The sequence below is a fragment of the Lichenostomus cassidix genome, chromosome 28 (genome assembly GCF_008360975.1).
Source record: "Lichenostomus cassidix isolate B80296 chromosome 28, HeHo_3.0, whole genome shotgun sequence".
NCBI lineage: Eukaryota > Metazoa > Chordata > Aves > Passeriformes > Meliphagidae > Lichenostomus > Lichenostomus cassidix.
Window position 1 is genome coordinate 4,739,876 of NC_139508.1, and position 22,223 is coordinate 4,762,098.

Here is a 22,223-nt window from a genome sequence, read left to right on the forward strand (position 1 = left end):
AGGGAAGAGATCTGTCACTCACTGTATAATCCTTCAGGGAAATGAGGTGGCATAATGGGAGGGAAAATAACCCAGAGGGTGATTCCACTGAGGATGAGAGTGGCCTTCATTGAGATCCAGTGGGGTCATCCTGTGGGTAGAGCCCAGGACACCTCAGGGGCTGTGATGTCAGACTCAGAGCCAGCAAATGAGCCCTGAAGCAGCACCTGGCATCTGCCAGCTCTGGAGGTGACAGTGTCCAGCACAGCCCCCCTGCAGGGCAGTGTCCAGCACAGCTTGTCTCCAGCACAGCTTCCCTGCAGGGACAGAGGGCAGCATGTGGCACCTGCTCGGCCACGGCTGGGCTTGGCTTGGCTGTGCTGTGCCTGAGCAGTTAGCAGGGTGACCCCACCTTTTCTGCAGTGGGGCTGCGTGCTGCCAGAGCTTTCAAATGTCCCATATAATCAACAATGGCTGGCTTGATTAGAGCTCCAATCTAATCACATTAAACTCCAGGATCTGTTGCTGCATCCCATTGCATTAGGAAAGTGCACAATTAAAAATTCAGCTGTACAGTAGCTGCTGACATTTTTGCAACCTTGACTGCTACGTGATGTCAGTGAAATAAACCTTAGTGAGAGCAAAGAAGAACAGCTTTGACCTGGCTGTTCCAGCAGTTTCTACCTTTACACTTCTTTTTTCCTGCCCTCTTATTATTACTGTTAAGGTATATGAAACCATAGTTCATGTCACAGCCTTCTCTCCTCCCTCCACACCCCCAAAAGCCCAAGCAAACAGACAAACAATAATCTGGCAGGAAAAATAACCTTTCCCTGAGAGCTGAGCTTGGTGTGGACTGTCAGGTGTTGTGTTGTTGCAGTCACTCTCAGCACAGAAATACTGACTGGAATTTGTGCTTCTGTGTTGCAGTTTTGATCTCTCTGTCCTCGGGGATGCCCAACCACAGCGCCAGCATCCAGGTGTGACCCTGGGCTTGGGGGGTTCTTGGTTCTGCTCTGCTGTGGGATGCCAAGGGCCAGGGGGAATGGGATTGTGTTCCTCTGCCAGAAGTTACAGCAGTAGCTCCCTGAAGTGCTCTCAGTGTGCAATCCTACAGACTGATGCATTTCCTATATAAATTTTCTTACTTATTTCACTCTAAAATGCAGGGTTTGAGAGTTTTCCCAACTCTTTATTCATCTCCTGTTATTAATACAGTCATACAGAGGTTCCTTTTGTTTGGAAATCTCTTAGTGCAAAACCCTCTCACTTGGAGACCTTGGGTCTTGGTCAGATGCTTTCTTGTGTGTTGAGTAAACTTCATGAAGATTTACTTTAATTAAGACAAGTAATAAACATGGTGTGGTCTTTTTTTCCAGCTTTGTGTTCAGAAGTTGAGGATATTGATAGAAGATTCAGACCAGAACTGTAAGTATGGTGCTTGTCTTCATGAAGCTCTTGGCCCCCAAGCACTGGGGAGATGCTGCAGCAGCCTCAGAGCAATGAGTTGTCCCTACAAAGAGCTTGCTCAGGGTTGTAGTGCCTGGTATGCTGTAAACAATTGGGGGGGGGGGTTAATATGGAAATAATTTGTGATGGTAAGCACTTCTTTATAATAATATTTTTTAAAACAAATGAGAGCAATTATTACTGCTGTTAGTGGTCTTGTAAATCTAAAACAATTCTTTCCATGCTCTGGGATTTCCCATTTTATAGACTGGCTCCTTGGAAAGCAGTGAGGGCTATTTTCAGCAGAGTGAGCATAATAGTAAAATGCAAGAGTGTTGACTTATTTTAGTGACTCCAAAGAATACTGGGAAATTTTTTTTTAGTGCAGCTCTTTTTCCTGCCATGTGAATTGTTCCCCTTAAGAACAGGACTGTTACACACCAATCCGCAGTGCTTTTAAAGCTGTGTTCACCTCAGGATGCCTGTTCTCAAAACCCAGCATTTCTGTTTATTAAATACACATTTTTGAATCAATGATAAAACTTGAGGTGCAGGAAGACCCTGATGAGGGTTATATATGTAATTAAATGTCTGTCCATGTAATTATGAAATGAAAGACTATGGTCTGTAATGCACTATTTAAAAAATGCTTTTCTTCATCACAGATTTTTATTCAAGTGTTTAAATACAAAGTGATTCTACTGAAACCAGCTTTGATTTCATGCTCAGCACAAAACAGTGTTTCTATATTTGGAAAGAAGTTTTATTTTGTCTTTCACAGTGAAGTACCTGGGACTGTTAGCTATGTCCAAAATCCTGAAAACACACCCTAAGTCTGTTCAGTCTCACAAGGATCTCATTCTCCAATGCTTGGATGACAAAGATGAGTCCATCCGACTCAGAGCTTTAGATCTCCTCTATGGCATGGTATGTTCCTACATTTATTTCCTCTCCAGCCCCCATGACCCTTTCGGAAGGTGATCTTTAAGAAAAACATGCAATTTTCTCTGCCCTCTCCACAGCAGACTTGTGATAACAGCTCCCATGTCTTTTCTGGCACTTATGATGTCTGGCTCAGCACAAGGGCTTTAAAAATTCTCATTCAGACTGGATGGAATTTCTCACTTCAGGCCCTGTTGGAAATCACCCATTTTGAAATGCTATAATTCCATTGGAAGTTAATGACTTCTAAATTTGTTTCCTTTATAAGCAAAAATGTTTAAACTTTCCACTCTGGCATTAGAAGATTAATTGTCTCTTGGATTTCTGTATTGCTGATAGTAATTCTGATCCTCAGTTCTCCCACAGCAAGGTCTTCACAGAATTAACTGGTTTGGAGAAAAACCTTTGAGATCATCAAATCCAACCTATGATCTAGCACCACTTGTCAACCAAGCCATGGCACTAAGTGCCACATCCAGTCTTTCCTTAAACACCCTATATAGTTACGCTGGCTCTTTTTAAACAAAAGCATGGAATAGTAATAAACAGGTTTTGGGATTGTGGCCAAAGCTGGAGCCTTATAGAGATGGGTCTGGTTTCTTGTGAACACATGACATGGGTCCAGCAAAGAGCCAGCAGCTGCATTACTGGATTTGGAAGGACTTGGTGGTATAGGAAAGTGGTTGAACCCTTCACCACTTCTTTACCAGGTATCCAAGAAGAACTTGATGGAGATTGTGAAGAAACTGATGATTCATGTGGATAAAGCCGAAGGGACGACGTACCGGGATGAGCTGCTGACCAAAATCATAGACATCTGCAGCCAGTCCAATTACCAGTATATCACAAACTTTGAATGGTCAGTGCTTTCAGCTGCCAGCTTTGAGCCCATCACAGAGGTAATGCCCTGTCCACTGACACATCCATCCCTTTCCACAGGTACATAAGCATCCTGGTGGAGCTGACCCGGCTGGAAGGCACGAGGCATGGGCACCTGATTGCAGCCCAGATGTTGGATGTGGCCATCAGGGTGAAGGCCATCAGGAAGTTTGCAGTGTCCCAGATGGCCATGCTGCTGGACAATGCTCACCTCATCGCCAGCAACACCCAGAGGAACGGCATCTGCGAGGTGCTCTATGCTGCTGCCTGGATCTGTGGGGAGTTCTCTGAGTAAGTGCAGACAGCTGGTGTGCTTAGTGGCAGCTTCTGGGCAAAGATTTTGGTCACTGAAATGTGGTTTTGAGAGAAGGGTGGTTCAGAGTATGTATCTTAATGCCGCCAAAGCAATTGTTTTTCTTTTGCTCCCTCATGCTGTTGACTCCTCAGCTCTTTCTACCCCAAGACATTTTTAACTGTCTGGTCATTCTTTCTGTCTCTCTGGCCTTGCCTGCTCATGCAGGAAGCCACAATAGTGAATCACAGAATCTGGAATATCCTGAGTCAGAAGGAACCCACAGGGATCATCAAGTTCAAACCCTGGCCCTGCACAGACACCCCAACAATCCCACCCTGGGCATCCCTGGCACCATTGTCCAAATGCCCCTGGAGCTCTGGCAGCCTTGGGGCAGGGACCATTCCCTGGGGAGCCTGGGCAGTGCCCCAGCAGCCTCTGGGAAGAACCTTTCCCTGAGATCATCCCAACCCTGACCCAGCTCCAGCCATTCCCTGGGCTCCTGTCCCTGTCCCAGAGCACAGCTCAGCCCCTGCCCCTCTGGCTCCCCTCGGGAGGAGCTGCAGCCCCCGAGGAGTCTCCCCTCAGTCTCCTCTGCTCCAGCTGAACAAGCCAAGTGCCCTCAGCCACTCCTCAGACCCTTCCCCAGGTGCTCCTCTTTTGGACACTCTCCAATAGCTTTGGATCCTTCTGATACTGTAGGTACAAGCTGATAGATCTTAAGACATTGAAGGAACTCCTTAATCATCAAGGGTCTACTGCCATTTATATCATAGGGAACCTGTCTAATTACCACGTCTGAATTGGGTCTTTCTCTCCTCTTTGGTTTGCCCTTGTTGAAAGGTTTTTTCAGAGTTTTGTCTTTCTGGGAGTTAGATGTTGTTGTCTTTTTTGCTCGAAGTTACTTGGTACCCACAGTAGCAGAATTTTCAATGTTCTTGTACCAACAAGGTTTTTAAACAGATGTTTTTCTCTTGGTTGTGCAGATACAGCTGTTACCCAGCTTTTACTCTGGTAGGTTGGACAGGACAGGCGTGATAATGTAGTCTCCTCCTATCAGCTGGTTTGGGGTCTCTTTTTGTAATGGCCACTCTGAACACAGGCTCCAGTTTAAATTCACAATGTAAATGTGATATGTAGGGAATGCTGGTACAGCTCAGATCTTCATGTTATTAAAAAAGTTGTACAAGGAAAACTGCAGATGAAGAAGTCAGAGAACATACTCTGTTTTTTCCGTTTGGTTACATTTTTACTTAGTACTTTAGCTTTCCGTTTGTAATAGTCCAGTAACTTTTTTGTGCATCTTCCATTTAGTTGTGAGCAGATAATTTGGAGTAAGAGCATGAGATTGATCTGTATTGCTTTGTGCGTTAAGCACTGCCTGCTGGATTTTATTTTTGCTGTCTTTCATCTGTGCACTCTGTCCTTACAGACACCTCGAGGAAGCAAACCAAACCCTAGAAGCAATGCTGAGGCCTAAAGTTACAACCCTGCCAGGCCACATCCAGGCTGTTTACGTGCAGAACATGGTGAAGCTCTATGCATCCATCCTGCAGCAGAAGGAGCAGTCTGGGGAAAAGGAAGCAGCTCAGGAAATTACACAGCTGATGATTGAGCGCCTGCCTCAGTTTGTACAGAGTGCAGATCTGGAGGTGCAGGAGAGGGTAAGAGAACAAAATGACACTGGGATTTATCATGGGAAGCTTTGGAACAGGTCTCTGGTTCTCTGTGACCACGCACAGAGTTTTCTGTAAGCTGTTATCAGTGACAAAACCCAATTCTTACTGCAGTTTGATGCCATCTCTGAAGGCTGCCAGCAAGAACTTCACTCAAAACAATTGAATTTTAAAATTATTCAGGCACATAAGGACACGAAAAGGATCCAGCTAAAAGAAAGGCTTGATACGGACTTTTTACATTTACTCCAAAGCTGCAGTTTATGCTGCTTCTCTTAATTCCCTTAATAGAGTAAAACACTTATCTGCTGACTTCAGCTGATTTGTTTGGTTCAGCTTGTTAAATATTACTCTAAAATTACTTCTGCATTTGTTTTTAGGCTTCTTGCATCTTGCAGCTAATAAAATACATTCAGAAGCTACAAGTAAAGGAAGTTCCTGTAGCTGAGGAAGTGATAGCCCTCTTTGCTGGTGAGCTGAACCCTGTGGCTCCTAAAGCACAGAAGAAAGTCCCTGTTCCAGAGGGGTAAGGTTCCTTCTCTTTCCCTAACCCTTATTTAAGCTTTTAAATAATAAAGCAAAATATATCATGAGACACTGAAATACTCAGGGGTAGTGAGTCAAGCTGTTTGTTTGTTGCACTTCTTCCAGCCTGGACCTTGATGCCTGGATCAATGAACCTCCATCAGACAGCGAGTCTGAAGATGAAAAGCCCAAAACAATATTTCATGAGGAGGAACAAAGGCATTCCAGGCACAGACAGCCAGAAATAGATGAGGAGGAGCTGGCCAGAGTGAGTGAATATTAAAATGATTTTCTGTACATAATTCAGTAGTAAAGCAGTTGGGGCTGTTGTAGATTCTCCATGTAGGCAGGGAGCTGTTCTCTCCACAGCTCAGGAAAGCTGATTGTTGATGTGAGCTGATGCTTCTGGACTTCAGCTTCTATGAATGGCTGTAACATGACTGTTCTCAGCAATGATCTTACCTCTCCTGCCTCTGACCTTTTTGGTCTCACAGAGAGAACTCATTGTTATAAGAATCTTCACTTCTTCTTGCAGAAATGAAAGCAGAAACATTCCAACTGCCATCAAAATGTGATCTCTGGGATGTTACTATCTCTAGTCTGTAATTAAAAAGCAAAGAAGGGTGTTCTAAGGAGTATTAGTTGTAGTATCATAAAGAATAGTTTGGGTTGGAAGGGACCTTAAAGTCCATCTCATTCCACCTCCTGCCATGGGCAGAGACACCTTCCACTGTCCCAGGGTGCTCCAAGCCCTGTCCAACCTGGCCTTGGACACTTCCAGGGCTGGGAATTAGTAATGGTACTTGCAGTTCTGTCCTAGTATGTCTGCTAACTCAGAGCTGCTTTATCCCACACAAGCTGCTTTGCTCTAGTCTTTTCACAGTAGTTATGTATAGTTCCAAAAATTCAGAGAGATGGTGTTTTGCATTTTGGTACCTTTTAATGCTTTGCCTACAAACAAACCTTGTAACTGCAAATCCTCTTTTGCTTTTAGCGTCGAGAAGCCCGGAAACAAGAGCAAGCAAACAACCCATTTTATATTAAAAGCTCTCCTTCCCCTCAGAAGGTGAGTCTGAATTGCAATAATTCATTGGCCTTTCCTGTCACTGTGTGAAGGCTCCCTGAATGTCAGACCTGCAGCTTCCTCTGGGACATTCTGATATTCCCCCTGCACTTCTGGACTGGAGTGGCTGTCTACAACTGTTCTTAAAACTCCAAGTGACCTGATAACCCCAGTGCAGCCAGTGCTCTGTGGGTGGCTGCAGTTTGTCCCAGCCCTGGGTGATGGCAGTGTTCACATCCCCAGGCACTCCCTCAGAGCCCTGCAGAGGGTGACCCTTGAACACACACTGGGGTTTTGTGCATCAGAAAGTTGTTGTGGTCTCTGAACACCTTTTTCAGGGCAAGAACTTGCTTTATTCCCTGTATATCCTAAGGACTGCTGCATTTTCCTCAACTCAAATGTCAGCGTTTATCTTCTAAAGTGGCAAGTTATTAGCAATAAAACAAACCAAAAATTCTTCAGAGAGTTGCAGTAATTCTTCAGGGCCGTAGTGGGGTTAAAAAACTGTAGCTAAGAGTAGGGTCTTTTGTAATAGTTATAAACTGGCTTTAAAACACACTCTGCCACTTCACAGGATCAGTAACAAGCTGCTTCATTCCTATCCTTTAAAATGTTCACTTAAGGGATTGAGCTGCTTGATGTTTTGTAATGTGTCTATCCACAGAAATTTGTGCTGGCAGGGCTCAGAATGTAACAAATCTTTATTTTCTCAGCGATACCAAGACACTCCAGGGGTGGAACATATTCCTGTGGTCCAGATTGACCTTTCTGTCCCATTAAAAGTTCCAGGTAAGCACAGCTAATCTTTAAAATTTTAATTAAAGAGATTCAGTTAAGCAAAAGTCATAATTCCTTCTTAAGAATTCCTCCTGAGGTTTTGAAGGGCAAGTAACACACTTTCATTAGAGTCTTAAATATATCTCCTTAATTTACACTTGAAAATAGTACTTTGCAATCTGAGTTCCTTTCAAGATAATATTAGAAATTCTGTGATTAGGAATATTGTACAGCCGAGTCTGTAACTTGTAAAGTAAGCACTGTTCTGTATGGAAAAAGTCGCCTTTAAAATACCTTAAAGGTCTGATGGAGGTCATCAGGAGACATTAAATAGAATCTAATGGTAAAGATACTATTTGAATACCTTGTTTCAATTATCGAAAGGTAGTTGTGTATCTAAGGAGTGGTTGGATACAGCACTGAAAAGCTGTTGATAAAGTGCTTTGCATTGCGAAGGGTGAGTTCTAAGTGCAAATATTTAAGGCTTTTCCCAAAAGTGTGGAAAGTTGTCGGTATTAGTACAGCAGCAATGTTACCAATTCTGCTTAAAGTCTCAGTATTTGAATGCTCTTTGTAATACTGTTAATGCAGCCAAGAATCAGGGAGCAGGATTGAGCTGTGTCCTGTTTCTGGAGAGGTGGAGTGGACAGCAAAGCTGGGGCCTGGGGGCCTGTGTGTGAGGTGATGTGGAAGCACAGGGAGGTGCAGATCTGGCTGGCTCTGGGAGCAGGGCTCACTCCTGACATCGTGTTTCAGTGCTCAGTCCATGTGCTCTGTACCTGAGAGCAGCTTGGCTTCCCCCACAGGAATGCCCATGTCAGACCAGTATGTGAAACTGGAAGAAGAGCGAAGGCATAAACAGAAACTGGAGAAAGACAAGAAAAAGAAAAAACAGAAAAAGGAGAAGAGAGGGAAACACCATCGCCACAACTCGCTGCACACAGAGAGCGAGGAGGACATTGCTCCAGCTCACCACGTCGACATCATCACAGAGGAAATGCCAGAGGTCAGTTCCTATGATTGGGGTCTGGGATTTATCTGTGTGCAGCTCTTGAGAGATTTTGCCCCCAACAGCTGCAGCCAGTCTGTAGTGTGGCACTTCTAGCGCTCTGGTTTCTTGCAGAACTGCTTCAGAAGTGACTGAGATGATCCCAGGCTGTGCTTTGCAGGGGGTCAAATTACTGTCCTTTTTTGCACAAAAAGACAAATTTCCACTGAAGCTATTAAAAAAGTCAAAACCAACAAAACAATGTGCATCTGTGCTCTAAAAGTAATGTTGTCCAAATAGCATTTATTATGCTCTGCTGCTTCACTTTGACAGTAACTTGCTGTCTAGTCAGCAGCTTTGCAGCTGATAATTAATTGCAGATGCTAATGATGTCATCTGTATTTGTTTCTAAAATTTCCTTTAATCAAAACCGAACAGCAGCAATTCAAATCCTACAGTTTATGAAGAAGGGGTTTCTGTTCTAAATTAATCTTGTAACTGGATGCTGCATTGAAGTGCATTGTTCCTATAACTTACTGTGCCTGGCTGCAGCTTGGTCTAGGGTTCAGAGGCTCAAAAAAATTTAATTTGGGTGATGGTAAGATTGAGTTTGGAAATTGCCAGTGGTTTGCTTCCTCAGTGGATGTTTCTCTCTCTCTCCTGCAGAATGCTTTGCCCAGTGATGAAGATGACAAAGATCCCAATGATCCCTATAAGGCACTTGATATAGATCTGGATAAGTAAGTGGTGGCTTTGTGTGTGAATTCACTGAATTGCTAATGGGAATGCTTGAGAGCAGTAAAGGCAAAGGCACTACAGGCCACGAGGGGAAAGGCTGAAGTCTCTCCCCATGGCTTGGATGAAACCTCAGGTGATAAACCAGCTTGGGCTCCCAGTGCAGCATGGATGATAAAATCTCAACTCCTGAGTATGGGAGAGGTTTGGGAGGGGCAGGAGAGTAATTTAGTGAGTCTGAGGGGAGTCTGGAAGCACAGGCAGTGTCACTGGATCAGGTGTGAGTTACTCTAAGGTTTGGATGTCCCACTGTCTCTCTGATGTGACCTGTGTTGGCACTGAGTGTGACCTGTGTCCATCTGTCCCTCTCAGAACCTCTGTGTCCATGGCAAGGCTGTGTTGTGATCACTGACCAGTAACACCCAGGTTGTCCCACCCCATTATGCCCTTCAGTGTGGTCCCACTGTTGTAAAGTGTTGTTCTGATGTGACTGAGTGAGCTGCATGTCACAGCTGTGACCAGGCTGGTCCCCACCCAGCTGCTGGGGCTGCATCCACACGACTATGAGCACTGGGCTGTTTGGTATTGCACATGGAAATTGGTTTGATTTTTCTTTTCAGTTGCTGTTTTATAAAATCACCATGCTAAAAATAATCACTGATTTATGGTCCAGAGATGCCTCCTGTAAAGTTTGTCAGACTGTGCAAGCCCATGGGGGTGTGTAGGTTCTCACCCTTCCTCTGATTCTTGAGAGTCTGTGCCTTTCTTTACAGTTCCCAATTGGGAGGACTTTGGCCCCTCAGTACCTTGCAAAAAGGTGTAGCATTTTTAAAAAGTTAAAAAAAACAGTTTCTGAAAAACTTCCTTTTTTCATGAGCCAGTCAAAGTCTGCAGGGACAAATGTATAAAAGGAAATCACTTTCTGACTGTAGCCCCTGTATTTGCATGATAAGCCTCGCCAGTGTTAGGCACACCCAGCAGAGCAGACCTTGGGTGCTGTGCTCCAGGAGGCATCTAGGACTGTTGACTGTTCATCCATTCCCATCCATTCCCTCCCTTTTGCCATGAGTGCTGTGCTCTCCTGTCATGGTTTCTCATGTCTGTGTCCTCTCTCTTTCTTTCTGTGCTTGCACTGCTCTGTCTGTCACGCTCACACGCAGTCTGGTTTCAGGGAAGCCTTCCAGGTAAGAATATCTCCTAAGTGTTGACCTTTGTCAGGTTGGTTGATTTTGGACAGTGTAAGTCCTTGAAGGGTGGTGGAACTGTTGAAATCAGTGTCCCTCATGTTTGTGTGAGTCTGTTTTGTCACTGGCTTTCAGCACCAATGCTGTTCCTGTGCAGGTGTATCTAAAATAGTGAAAAATGAGGCGTGTTTGCTGTTCAATCTTCCCTTAGTGTCTGAAAGTGAAAAATGAATTGGGTCTGGTTCTGAATGCAGTATAAGCAAAAGAATTTGAGGCAATTGAGGCCATTAGAAAATTTCCTGAACTGGTGTTTGCTGTGCAAACATGAAAATTAACATTAAATAAAAGCGAAGAAGAATGAAAGAAATTTTGGTGGTCATTTTCTCCCAAGTAGTAGATTAGGGATACGGGGTAAATATGAACTGCTGTTAGAGCTTTTTTGGAAACAGGTGGGTGAAGTTACATTTAACTTCTAAAATGTGATAGTGGAGTAGAAATTCATAGTGCAAACTTCCAGAATAAAAATTATTCAGAATAATTCCCAGTTGAAGTGATCTATTCATGGAGAACAACCAGCCCCACACCCTTCAAGGGCTGTTGGAGCCATGCTGGCATTCCATTGCTCAAATTTCCACTCTGCTGGAAATGCTGTTCCACATCCTTGCTTTTCCTTGGAGAGGGATTCCATGGAAACGCGGTGTAACACTCCATGGAGCTGTTCTTCTGTGGGTTACTCAGCCTGCAAGCCTCTAGCTGGCACCTCCAAGAGTTAAACAGCAAGACCTTGGCTCTCAGTCACCTTCCAGTTGTTTCCTCTGACTCCTAACCCACAAGGGCAATATCTGCAGTTGCATACATAAACTCCAGGTACAGAAATATATGCTGATTTCAGATTTGGGGGTCCAGCTCCCTAAAAACAAAGCACACCTTGTCTTGGACAGCTCATCTGGCTGAGGGAGGCTCTTTGCAGCTGGTAATGGGCTCTTTCTTTTCAAGACCCTTAGCAGACAGTGAGAAGCTGCCAGTGCAGAGACACAGGAATGTTGAGACCCTGAAGTCACCAGACTCAGAAGTTCCCTTAGTAGAGAAGAAGAGCAAGAAACCCAAAAAGAAGGAAAAGAAACATAAAGAAAAAGAGAGAGATAAAGGAAAGAAGAAGGAGAAAGAGAAAAAGGTGGTAGAGGAGGAGGAGGAGGAGGAAGAAGAAAAAAAGGTAATTCTCCAAGACTTGCATTATTTTAGCTACTGCTAATATTTATTGCTGAGTTCAGTTTGTTGCTTAGTAACAGTCACATTTGATAATTCAAACACCTGAACGCCTTCAACCTTTATATCCTTAAATTTTACTACTGTAGCAGCAGGTATTTAAAGATTTCTGCTAATAAAAATAACATTTACTTAGCCTCTTAAGTTAGCAGAATTCAGTTCACTGCAGCCTACACAGCAGATCTGCCAGAGCTCACGTGGAAGCTGTGTTTGCTGATATTTTGTCTGTTCTCCAAGTGGGGAACTCCTTAGCAAAATATCTGGAACTCATGTTGTGAGTGTCATTTGTTCTGCATGCTCTCTCCCACGTAATTTAGAACCTTTCAGCTGTAAAACCTGACAGTAGTTGTCAGTTACTGGAAATATCCTGCTTGTTAACTGCCCTGCAGAGCTGCCCTTTCCTTCTGCACTGCAGCCCTTGGAACGCCTGGGATACCCTGTGGGGGTGCTGGGAAGCTGCTATCAGCTGGACCCAGCTTTGGAAGTGCTCAAAGACTGAAGTGCAGCTTCTTGATTGTTTGCTCATCAATGTATCCCTGCATCTGTGCATGAGGAGCATTCTGTAATGCTGCATTTCCATAGGAACTTAAGATTTTGATTTAACTGTTGTAGAGTCACAGAATCCCAGACTGATTTGGTTTCAAAGGAACCTTAAAGCCCATCTAGTGCCACCCCTGTCCTGGGCAGGGACACCTTCCACCATCCCAGGTTGCTCCAAACCCCATCCAGCCTGACCTTGGACACTTCCAGGGATCCAAGGGCAGCCACAGCTGCTGTGGGCACCCTGTGCCAGGACTTCACCAACCTCACAGGGAAGGATTCCTTCCCAATATCCCATCTCTCCCTGCCCTCTGGCAGTGGGAAGCCATTCCCTGTGTCCTGTCCCTCCATCCCTTATCCCCAGTCCCTCTCCAGCTCTGCTGGAGCTCCTTTAGGCCCTGGCAGGGGCTCTGAGGTCTCCCTAGACCCTTCTCTTCTCCAAATGAACACCCCCAGCTCTCCTAGCCTTCCCCCATAGGACAGATATTCCAGCCCTGTGATCTTTTTGCTTTTGTTTTCTTTTGTTGCTGCTGTTATTTGATTTTTAAGAATTATACAGAAACAATGATAATTGGTTTTTTTTCTTCTGAAATTCAGGGGGAAGACTTGGATTTCTGGCTCTCCACTGCTCCACCAGCTGCTCCCACGTCTCAGCCACAGGTAGGAATCTTCCCCCATCAGAGGAAACTTCTCTGGTTATTTATTGCCTGTGAGCTGTGCAGGAGTGCTGTGTCATGCTGCAGCACAGAGGGGAACAGCAGCTTCATCTCCTCAACTTCCTGCTGGGCAGCAGGGATATTGTGCTCCCAGTTCACAGAAACTGTAATGGGAGACATCAGGCTCATTCTGTGCAGATCAAGGAATAGAAATACAGATGCAACTCCAGGCTTGGTTGATTTTGTTATTGATGGGTATAATGTTATACAGTTGTATGGTTTTATTTCCCAGTATGAGCTAGACTCTAGCAACATTAATAGACATGAGAGACAGAGTGTGAAAGAAAAATTCTCATGAATTTTGATGGGAGATTCTGGAGGAAGAGACGAGGAATACAAGGGGATGGATTCCTTGGAGGAAATCTTCTGAATTGTGTCCTCAGGTGATCATATTTGCTGGGTTTCAGAGGCATAAAATGAAAGCCTTGATACCATGTTAGCCTAACGTCATTTCTTGTTGTGAGGAGTTGTCACTGTCGAGTTTCTTTTGGTGTGGGGTTGGGTTGTTCCAGCTGCTTCCCAAAATCCTTCTGCTCATCTCCTCAGAGCGAGCCTGCAGTGGGCACTGCTGTCGTGGCTGAACCTCAAGAGGTAAAAAAAGAAGAAAGGGAAGAGCAAGATGAGGAGGAGGAAGATGAAGGAAAAGTAAGTGGTTGAAGTTAACAGGAATTTGCCTTAAGTTCCACCCAGGTTTAGATGAGATATTAGGAGAGGTTTTTTTTTGGGGGGGGGTGGTTAATGGAAAGGATCATTAGGCATTGGATAAGGCTGCCCAGGGCAGTGGTGGAGTCACTGTCCCTGGAAGTGTTCAGAAAACCTGTGGATGTGGCCTTTGATGACATGGTTTGGTGTTAGATGTGGTGGTGATGGGCTGATAGTTGGACCTGATGATGATCTTAAAGAAATTTTTCAGCCTTCGCAATTCTCTGGTTCTATGAAGTTGCTGTCAGCCATATTCTCCTGCTCTCTCAAATTCCTTAAAAAGCATCACACAGGAACTACCAACAACATCTGCTCAGTGTAGTGACCACCTGCAGATGTTGCATCCTTAAGGAGCTCTGAACACCTCATAGGGAGAAGTTTGGCTGTTCCCTGAGCCCAGGGACAGGTCCTAGTTAAAGCTGAGCTTCCAAACAGTTGGAGAGATTGAGTGTTGTGCTGCTCCCAGGCTGCTTTGGGATAAGGTATTGGCAGCTGGGTGGGGGGAGCAGGGTGTACTGGGACTCCTCATGGAATTACTTAAGGGATTTAAGGAGTGGGAGCTCTGTTTTGGGTTCTGCAGTAAAGGGAAACTGCTCAGTCCAGAAAGTGCAGAGAGCGAGAGACTGGAGTTGGAAGTGTGGTAGAGGGGTCCTGGCTGGAAATCGAGGGTTTCTTTAAGGGTTTGTTGTAGTTTCTTGTTGTTCTTGATAGAAATCCTCCAAGCATAAGAAGAAAAAGCACAAGAAAGAGAAAGAAGAGAAATCAAAGGATAAGAAGAAATCCAAAAAGAAGAGTCATCACAGCGAGGAGGAGCCCCCAGAGTCAGTGCAGAATGGAACACTAGATGATGAGCCACTACCAGTGAGTAGCTGTGCCCAGGCCTGGGGCAAGGCAGAGCTCAGCTGGCTGGGAGGGAGGACAGTGACAGCCCTTTTCAGAGGAATTAGTTCAAGTGTGACTGTGATTTCTCTCTTGTTTTTCAGCCCATGTCCAGTTACCGCCTTCTTGCTGAAAACCCATACATTAAAATGGTGAGCTTTGTCTTTGTGTTCCCAAGAAGAGAGGGAATACCTTGGGGATGGGGCAGTGACTTCATGTAGCCATCACATAACTGAAGAACTGTTTAAATCCCAGGAGGCAGAACTATAATCCAGCTCCATTCCCTTTCCTTTGGGTGTCCCACTTTAATTTCTAAGTTGGTATTTTCCCAATCCTCAGCTGATCACCAGTGTGTTTTCATTATCCCCTAGCTATCCCAAACTACCTCCTTTTTGAACCTTGATTTATTTCTGTTCCTTGAAGTTTCTGACTCTTTGCTGTGATATTTTTCTCTTCATTTGCAGACCTATGATATTCAAGGAAACCTCCAGAATGACAGCCAAGTTACTGTCTCTGTTATCTTTGAGAACAAAAGCACTAGCTTCCTTAAGAGCATGGAACTGAATGTCCTGGACTCTCTCAACACTAAAATGCTCCGACCAGAAGGATCATCAGTACACGATGGGATCCCTGTGCCCTTCCAGCTCCCCCCTGGTATGCACAGCTTTGCACAGGGCTCTTGGAGTGTGCCTGGCCCTGCACTGCCCTCCTGTGGGAAGAGCTGCCTGAACTTCTTGCTGTTTTCCAGAAAAACACGGCTCTGCCTGGGTGTTCCTGGGCTTTCCCACAGCTCCCTGGAGAGGAACTCCCAGTCTGGCTGTAACGCAGGTGGTTCTGTACAGCAAGTGCAAAGCCTTAATGTAGGGCTGGGAGTCCAAATGTCTGAGTTCCTTTTCCAGGTGCCTGCAGGCTGGCACACCTTTGACTGCAGGAATCCAAAATTCATCAGGAATTTGCTATGAGATTTAAAATGAAACAAGGTGCTAGGTTTGTGGAGCATTAGAATCTACCCTGGATTTATTCTGGAGCTTTTGTCCCAGTGTTTGAGTGGCAGAGGCAGTGACTGTGATGTGTAAGGAGAGGAGCCCTCCAGAAGTACCAGGCACAGTGAAAGATAATAGCTTTTTACAGAGCACAGTGGTACAGTCAAATCACTGAACTCCTCTGAATTTCACTTCCTTCACCAAAGAGTTCGCTTGAATCCTGAAACAGCTCACAGAGGGCTGGAGTGGCCTCAGGGTGCATTTCAATGCCCCATGAAAAGCAGTAGGGTATTTTATTTGGTTTTAGTTCTGTATAAGGGAGTTCTTGGCAAGGAAAACATAGACATTAGGATTCAAATTAGCTCTGAAAGCTACTCTGAAATATTTAGATATAATTTTCATTTATGCAAATAGCTCAAATATGTGACACTGTGACACTTTGCCCAGCCACTTGCTCAATAACCTCTACCAAATGCCAGCTCCCACTGCTGCTTCTGAGAGACCCAAGTGCTGTAATGCTGTTGACTCACCACAGGAATTGTGTGTAGAACTCTTCCAACTCACAGAGAATTTCAAACTTGGTTCAAAAATAGTCTGCACATAAGTCAGTTTGCTCTAACCATTACTTAGATCTGGAAACCATGTTCTGACCTGACTTTTCCCTCTCCTCTCTTCACACTAGGAATCTCTAATGAAGCCCAGTTTGTGTTTACACTTCAGAGTATTGTTATGGCTCAGAAGTTAAAAGGAACACTGTCCTTTATAGTCAAAGTAAGTGCAGCTCTCAACTGCCTCTGCTTCCTTTGGAACTGCATCAGGGAGCTGGGCTTGGGTGGGAAGCTCTGCTCTCAAGCTTTTTTTAGGCATCATTTCATCCCTGCTGCAGCAGCCCATTCTGTGAGGAACATTTTCACATGACATCTTGTGCAAAGAGTGCCCCCAGTCGTGCATAAGCACATCCTAGATTGTCATTGCTGGCAGTGTGTGAGCAGGCAGCCTGGAACACGTGCCACATTGTCACCTAGAAAATCACACTCATCTGCTGGGAGGGGGAGAGGTGGAACCAGGGTCTGCTCCTTCTGATCTCAGTAATGCAGGGATCAGTTGGACACTGCAGCCTGGTACAAGGCTGGAAAATAATAAGAATTAGATACAGTTAATAAGGGTGGAAACCCAGACCAAGAGTGAGGTCAGCGGAAGGCATTGTTTAATAAGTATTGAGCTGGATAAGACTGTGTGGGCTTCTGATGTTATTTCAGTACAGTTATTAATGAAAGAGCTGCGTGAACACCTCGAAGGAAATTAATAGAGACAGTTGTGGCTACTCCTGACTCAGCCATTATCTCTATTTTAAGAGTTTCTTAAAAATAGCATGCTAGTCCTATTTTAGTACCTAAGAATCTGGGAACTATTAATTTATTATTTTGCTCAGGAAATAATGAACTTTAAAACCACATCTCCAAGTGTTAGTTTAAACTCAGTCTGCTCAGTTTATTTCAGCAGAGTGCAGGCAGAACTGCAGCCTGTTGTGTCCCTCACCAGTTCTAGGTGCATTTATCAACCCAGCTGCCCAGGTCTTTGAGTGGGCTGAGGTTGTAGTGGGATGGTTCTCAGACTCATCTTTCAGGCCCAGCCAGGCTGTTTCAGAGGGAACTGAACCCTAAGTTCCTCGTTGGTGCCTGTGAGGTGGGTGGGGGTGGTGCTTCCTCTTGCTGCCTCAGGGCTCCCACTCATTGCCTTTCCTTTGCCCTCTTGCAGAATGATGAAGGTTCAACCCATGAAAAACTAGATTTCAAATTGCACTTCAGCTGCGCTTCATACTTGATCACAACGCCTTGCTACAGGTGAGTGCTGTGCTGCCCCTGGCAGGCTGAGCTCTGCCTGTTCCTGGGGGCTTGGGCACCAGAGCTCAATGTCTCTGTGTGGTGGGACTGTTCAAATGTGTCCAGTGACTTTTTCAAGTGGCTCTGCAGAGGGAGCTCTCTGCCCTGTGGGCTGGCAGAGACAGCTCTGGTTGGGGGCACAGGCTGCTCCAGTAGAGTCTGGAGCATGGTTTCCATATTTGCTGTAAACCCATTTTCCTAGAGCTGGTTAGTACTTAAATGTCTCCATCCTGACATGTTTCCAGGTTTGCATGGGGCTGATGGGCCAGAGTTCACTTGCATTTCTAATAAAACATTTACTTTCCTTCCTGTTCTGCAGTGATGCTTTTGCCAAGCTCCTAGAGTCTGGAGATCTGCACATGAGTTCTATTAAAGTAGATGGAATTAGCATTTCTTTCCAACATCTACTGGCAAAGATCTGTTTTCATCATCATTTTTCAGGTGAGTCTTCCTTGATGCAGAACCTTCTGCAGAATTCCATATTCTAAAATCTCTGCTGTGCTTGGCAAGCACACCAGCAATCACAGGAGCAGGTGATGTCCAGATTAAATAAATTTGGAAGAGGAGTTTTCTCCAGTTTTGCAACACTCAAAGCATGCATTGTTCTTCAAAATGAACTCTCCTTGTGTCCCTGTGGAATTCCTGCAGCCCAGTGAGGCATGTGACAGCTATCATGGGAGCAGCTGGTGTGGAGTTGAGGCTGTAACTGTTCTCTGGAGGGTGGGTTTGATCTGCAGGGCTTCAGCCTCCTTCCCCAGTGCTTTTGTTTTGGTGAGGGAGAGCCCCAGCTACTCAGGTTTGGGTTTATTAATGAAAACACAAGCACTGGCTGAAGCAAAACAACTGGCTGTTTCATCATGCTCTGGTGTTTGCATTAGACATTGCCTCACTGGAAGTATTTCTGGGGAAGAAATCTACGTTCTGAGCAGTGTTTTTGCCACAGAACATTTGTGGCTTAGGAGACAAATGACTCACCTCGTTATTGTGAAATGTCCCAGAGAGAAGCCAGGAGGAGCCAGGAACATCGTAACCCTGACTTCCTCCTCCCCTCTGTAGAAGCCTCTGTTCCTTGAGGCCAGGCAGAGCAGTGGTTCCTCTCCATGGGAAGGAAGGCTTGAATTAAAATGGAATTGAATTAAATGGAATTGCTCTTTCTCTGCAGTTGTGGAACGCGTTGATTCGTGTGCATCCATGTACAGCCGTTCTATCCAAGGCCATCACGTCTGCCTACTGGTAAAAAAGGTGAGAGCATCGTAACCCCCAAGAGAAGCCAAACTTGGAGCCTTCCCTGCCTTCCTCTGCCTCTTTCCAGTCCCTGAGCTTGGCTGGGAATAAAATTATCCCCACTTGGAAGAGGAACTAATGGATTTTTTTCTTTCCTTCTTTTTTATTTTTTTTTCTTTTCCCAGGGAGAGAACTCTGTATCCATAGATGGGAAATGTAATGATTCTACCCTGCTTAGCAACTTGTTGGACGAGATGAAAGAGACATTGTCCAAGTGCTGAATATGAATATTCCTTATAAAATATTCCAACGACAAGAAACACCCAGCGTGTAAAGACGAGCAGACCCAAGTGTTAAGTTTCTCCCTCGTACGCATGTACTACCCTGGGGCACGTGCTTTCAGTTAACTCCACCATTGGTTGCAGTTTAGACATTTTAAGGCTGTATGTTACCTTTTTATTTTCAGAACTTTTTACAAACTGTGGTGTTAACCCTTTCTAGCCCAAAGAGATCCTGGTGACATGACTGGAGGAGGGAGGGGAGGAGGGAGGGAGGGGCGGGCACTATTTATTCAGCAGCTCATGATGATCCCATGACCTTCATCTACATGGGACAGGGACTGAGCAGGACTTTATCAACAGTAGCACAGTTTGTTGCTTGTGCTTATGCCAGGGAAGGTTGACTTAATCCTTAGCCATGGAATATGTCTTCAGGGCTGCTGTAGTTGATGTATATTTCTAGCAGAGGCTGGTGCTGGACCAGAAGGCCTCTTTTTGGTTTTTTTTTTATATATATATGATTTATTATTATTATTATCTCAAGATCTATTGTGATCAGCTTATAAACATCCTCCATCTCCTTGAGCTAATCCAAAGGAGCCCTGTGAGAACTGGGATGTTTGAGTTTCTGTTTATAGTAGTTGCCTTGAGCCTTAACCTTCTTTTAGTGACAGCTGGAAGAGTCGAGCGTGGAAGCGTGAAATGGGCTGGAAGTGTTACTGTTTGGGTCTGTGCTCCCCTCGACTGCCCCACACATGGAGTCTGTCAGACCTCTCCCCTTTGAGCTGTCTCTGCTGATGTGTTTGAGTCCACTTCAATTTCACATTCCTGAACAGTTAAGCTGTAGCAAGAAACTGGAAATCCAAAGGGATCTGGTCCTGCTTTTTTATCCTGTCACTCACCAGCTGAGGTTGACCATTACCAGGTTAGAGAAACATCCATGGATGCAGCCCCTCGTGTGCAGGTACAGCCCTGTCCTCCCTCTGTGCTCTGAAACCAGCAGGGGCATTCTGTTTCAGTGTCCCCTCAGTGTCCTCTGGCCCTGCCCTCGCAGCAGTGGGGACAGATTTGGCAGCACAAGTGCCCCTGGGTGCCTGTGGCAGAGCCCTCCCTGCCGGGGAGCAGGAGAGAGGGATGGATTGGGAGCCCCCCTTCCTTCTGGGGTGCAGGAGGGGAAGGGGGTGAGGAGCCTCTGCCCCAGGTGCAGGAAGGAGGATGAAGTGAGGATCCCCTCTCCCTGACAGGATGCAGGAGAGAGGAATGGATTGGGAGCCCCTCTCTGCTAGGGTGCAGAAGAGAGGAGCTGCTCTCCCTGCCAGAGTGCAGATTGGGAGGGGCTGAGGAGCTGCAGATTTGGGACTGTAGCAGTTGCTTTAGGGGGAAGGGAGAGTCTGGGAAGTGAAGCCCATTCTGCACTATTGGAATCTTGTGGAGTCACTGACAGGAAAGGGATTTACAATGTGCTGCAGAGATGCTCAGTTGATGTCCTTCTCCAACATCCCTTGCTTTCATCTTATTTTTTATTCCTTCCACTCCATTTCTTTCCTTGCTGTTCCACACCCAGTGAGCAAAACTCCGTGGAACGGTTTTGCTTCGAGGCACAGGTCAAGAGCAGTTGGTTGCTCCAAAAAGTTGCCCAGGGAGCAGCTGGCTGGGTCTGCACGTCTCCAGCACCACCACCACTCCTAAAACACCAAACCCCTACGCAGGGAGCAGGATAGTGTTGATCTTATCCCTTGGGTGATGTCCTGTACTTTACGCGTGTCTTGTGCTCTTTACACTCTTCCCACAGGAGGTATTTTGGCAAAGGCTCTGCTCTGGTGCTCTGGGTTCCCTGCCAGGCCCAGCTCCGTGTCCCACTGCGCTGCCAGGACGTGGAGGGTTTGGTTTTGGTCAGCCTCCCTTGGTTAGCCAGTTGTGTATTAGAAACTGAACATATTAAAATTGTCTTAAAGGATAATGTTCCTCAATTAGTGTTTGGGTTTTTTTAATTCATGGATGAAAACTGTCACTTTAGCATGTAGAGTCTCTTACAGAATCCTGTGCAGTGATTCTAGAATTTTGAAACTGTATGATGTGTTACATTCACAAATTTATTTGCTATCAACATTCCCTGAAAAAAAAAAAAGAAAAAGAAAACATACCACAAGCTGCTGTAATGATTTTGTGTCAAGATGATCCAATAAACTTTCAAAACAAAGTTAAATTTTTGGCCTTGTAAATGGTCGTTTCGTAAGACCCTTCCAGTTTGGGTGGAGCCCAAACCAGGGCATGGATTTACCCCAGGGCTGAACAATGTATCCTCGGTGGAGGTAAGAGGAATCTCCTTCCAAAAGGAGGAAGGGAATTCCTAGCACCACCCCTTTGGAAGGCAGCTCTGCAACAGCAGCTGTCACTAAGACTGAAATTACAGGAAAAAATAATTCAGACTATCTCAGTTAAATCTCCCTTAATTGTTTTATTTTTTGGAACACTGTTGCAGCTAAAATCCAACACTGGGGAAAATTGGAGCTCTGGTTTAAATGAGGCCGGAATCAGCCCCTTCTGTTGTTTCCTCTTGGCCTCCAGGGAAATTTGTGACAAGCATGTTGATGTTGAGATCAGGATTAAGGTCCCATCCTGCCACAGCAGGAATGAAGCCTTGGCTTTGCTGATGCTCCAGTGGTTTCCAGTCAGACCAGAAGCTGAGAATCCCCTTGGGACAGAAAATCCATGGGGATGAGAGTCAGGAGCCACCAGCTCTGCACTGGGAAAAGCCCAGTAAGTTGCTGGCCCCATTGCTGGCAGACGAGCTCCTGCTGCACAGGAAGCATCCATCAACCTGCTGTGGGGTGGGGACTGAACAAATCTGATGAAATGCAGTGAAAACAACAGCAAACTCCAACCCAGGAAGTGCTTGGAGCAAACCTCAAGTGTTAAATGAGCCACAGGAACTGAACTGAGGGTCAGGTGTGATCCTGGGCTGTGTTAGGAGGGGCATTGGCAGTGGGACACAGGAGCTGATCCTGCCCCTTCCTCTGCCCTAGTGGGGCTCAGCTGCAGTGCTGTGTCCAGTTCTGGGCTCCTCAGGCCATGGAGCTGCTGCAGTGGGGCCTGAGCAGGGCTGTGAGGATGATGAGGGGATGGAGCATCTCTTGTGAGGAAAGGCTGCAGGAGCTGGGGCTGTAGCATGGAGAGGAGCAGAGATGGATAGGGAGATAGATGGATTTGTATATATAAAGTGCTTCACGGGAGTAGTCAGAGGCTGGGGCCAAGCAACAGGA

At 45.5% G+C, this 22,223-nt stretch overlaps 1 protein-coding gene across 2 annotated transcripts in view; it reads left to right on the plus strand.

The window, feature by feature from the left end:
• AP3D1 (adaptor related protein complex 3 subunit delta 1) overlaps window positions 1-21,166 on the plus strand; it is a 43,232-nt gene extending 22,066 nt beyond the window's left edge. Inside the window, exons 10-32 of one of the 2 annotated variants that reach the window (XM_085040820.1) lie at window positions 910-959; window positions 1,359-1,407; window positions 2,210-2,355; window positions 3,081-3,229; window positions 3,310-3,540; window positions 4,974-5,205; window positions 5,598-5,743; window positions 5,869-6,010; window positions 6,737-6,808; window positions 7,519-7,594; window positions 8,389-8,588; window positions 9,237-9,310; window positions 11,486-11,708; window positions 12,902-12,955; window positions 13,558-13,656; window positions 14,425-14,574; window positions 14,697-14,744; window positions 15,057-15,246; window positions 16,258-16,346; window positions 17,334-17,419; window positions 17,778-17,899; window positions 18,621-18,700; window positions 18,868-21,166. In XM_085040820.1, the coding sequence (XP_084896946.1) occupies window positions 910-959; window positions 1,359-1,407; window positions 2,210-2,355; window positions 3,081-3,229; window positions 3,310-3,540; window positions 4,974-5,205; window positions 5,598-5,743; window positions 5,869-6,010; window positions 6,737-6,808; window positions 7,519-7,594; window positions 8,389-8,588; window positions 9,237-9,310; window positions 11,486-11,708; window positions 12,902-12,955; window positions 13,558-13,656; window positions 14,425-14,574; window positions 14,697-14,744; window positions 15,057-15,246; window positions 16,258-16,346; window positions 17,334-17,419; window positions 17,778-17,899; window positions 18,621-18,700; window positions 18,868-18,963 (2,804 nt within the window). In that variant the 3' untranslated portion in view covers window positions 18,964-21,166. Of the gene's footprint in view, window positions 1-909; window positions 960-1,358; window positions 1,408-2,209; window positions 2,356-3,080; window positions 3,230-3,309; window positions 3,541-4,973; window positions 5,206-5,597; window positions 5,744-5,868; window positions 6,011-6,736; window positions 6,809-7,518; window positions 7,595-8,388; window positions 8,589-9,236; window positions 9,311-11,485; window positions 11,709-12,892; window positions 12,956-13,557; window positions 13,657-14,424; window positions 14,575-14,696; window positions 14,745-15,056; window positions 15,247-16,257; window positions 16,347-17,333; window positions 17,420-17,777; window positions 17,900-18,620; window positions 18,701-18,867 lie in introns of both variants that reach the window. The other variant, XM_085040819.1, reaches the window with a different exon arrangement.
• Window positions 21,167-22,223: the final 1,057 nt, after the last annotated feature.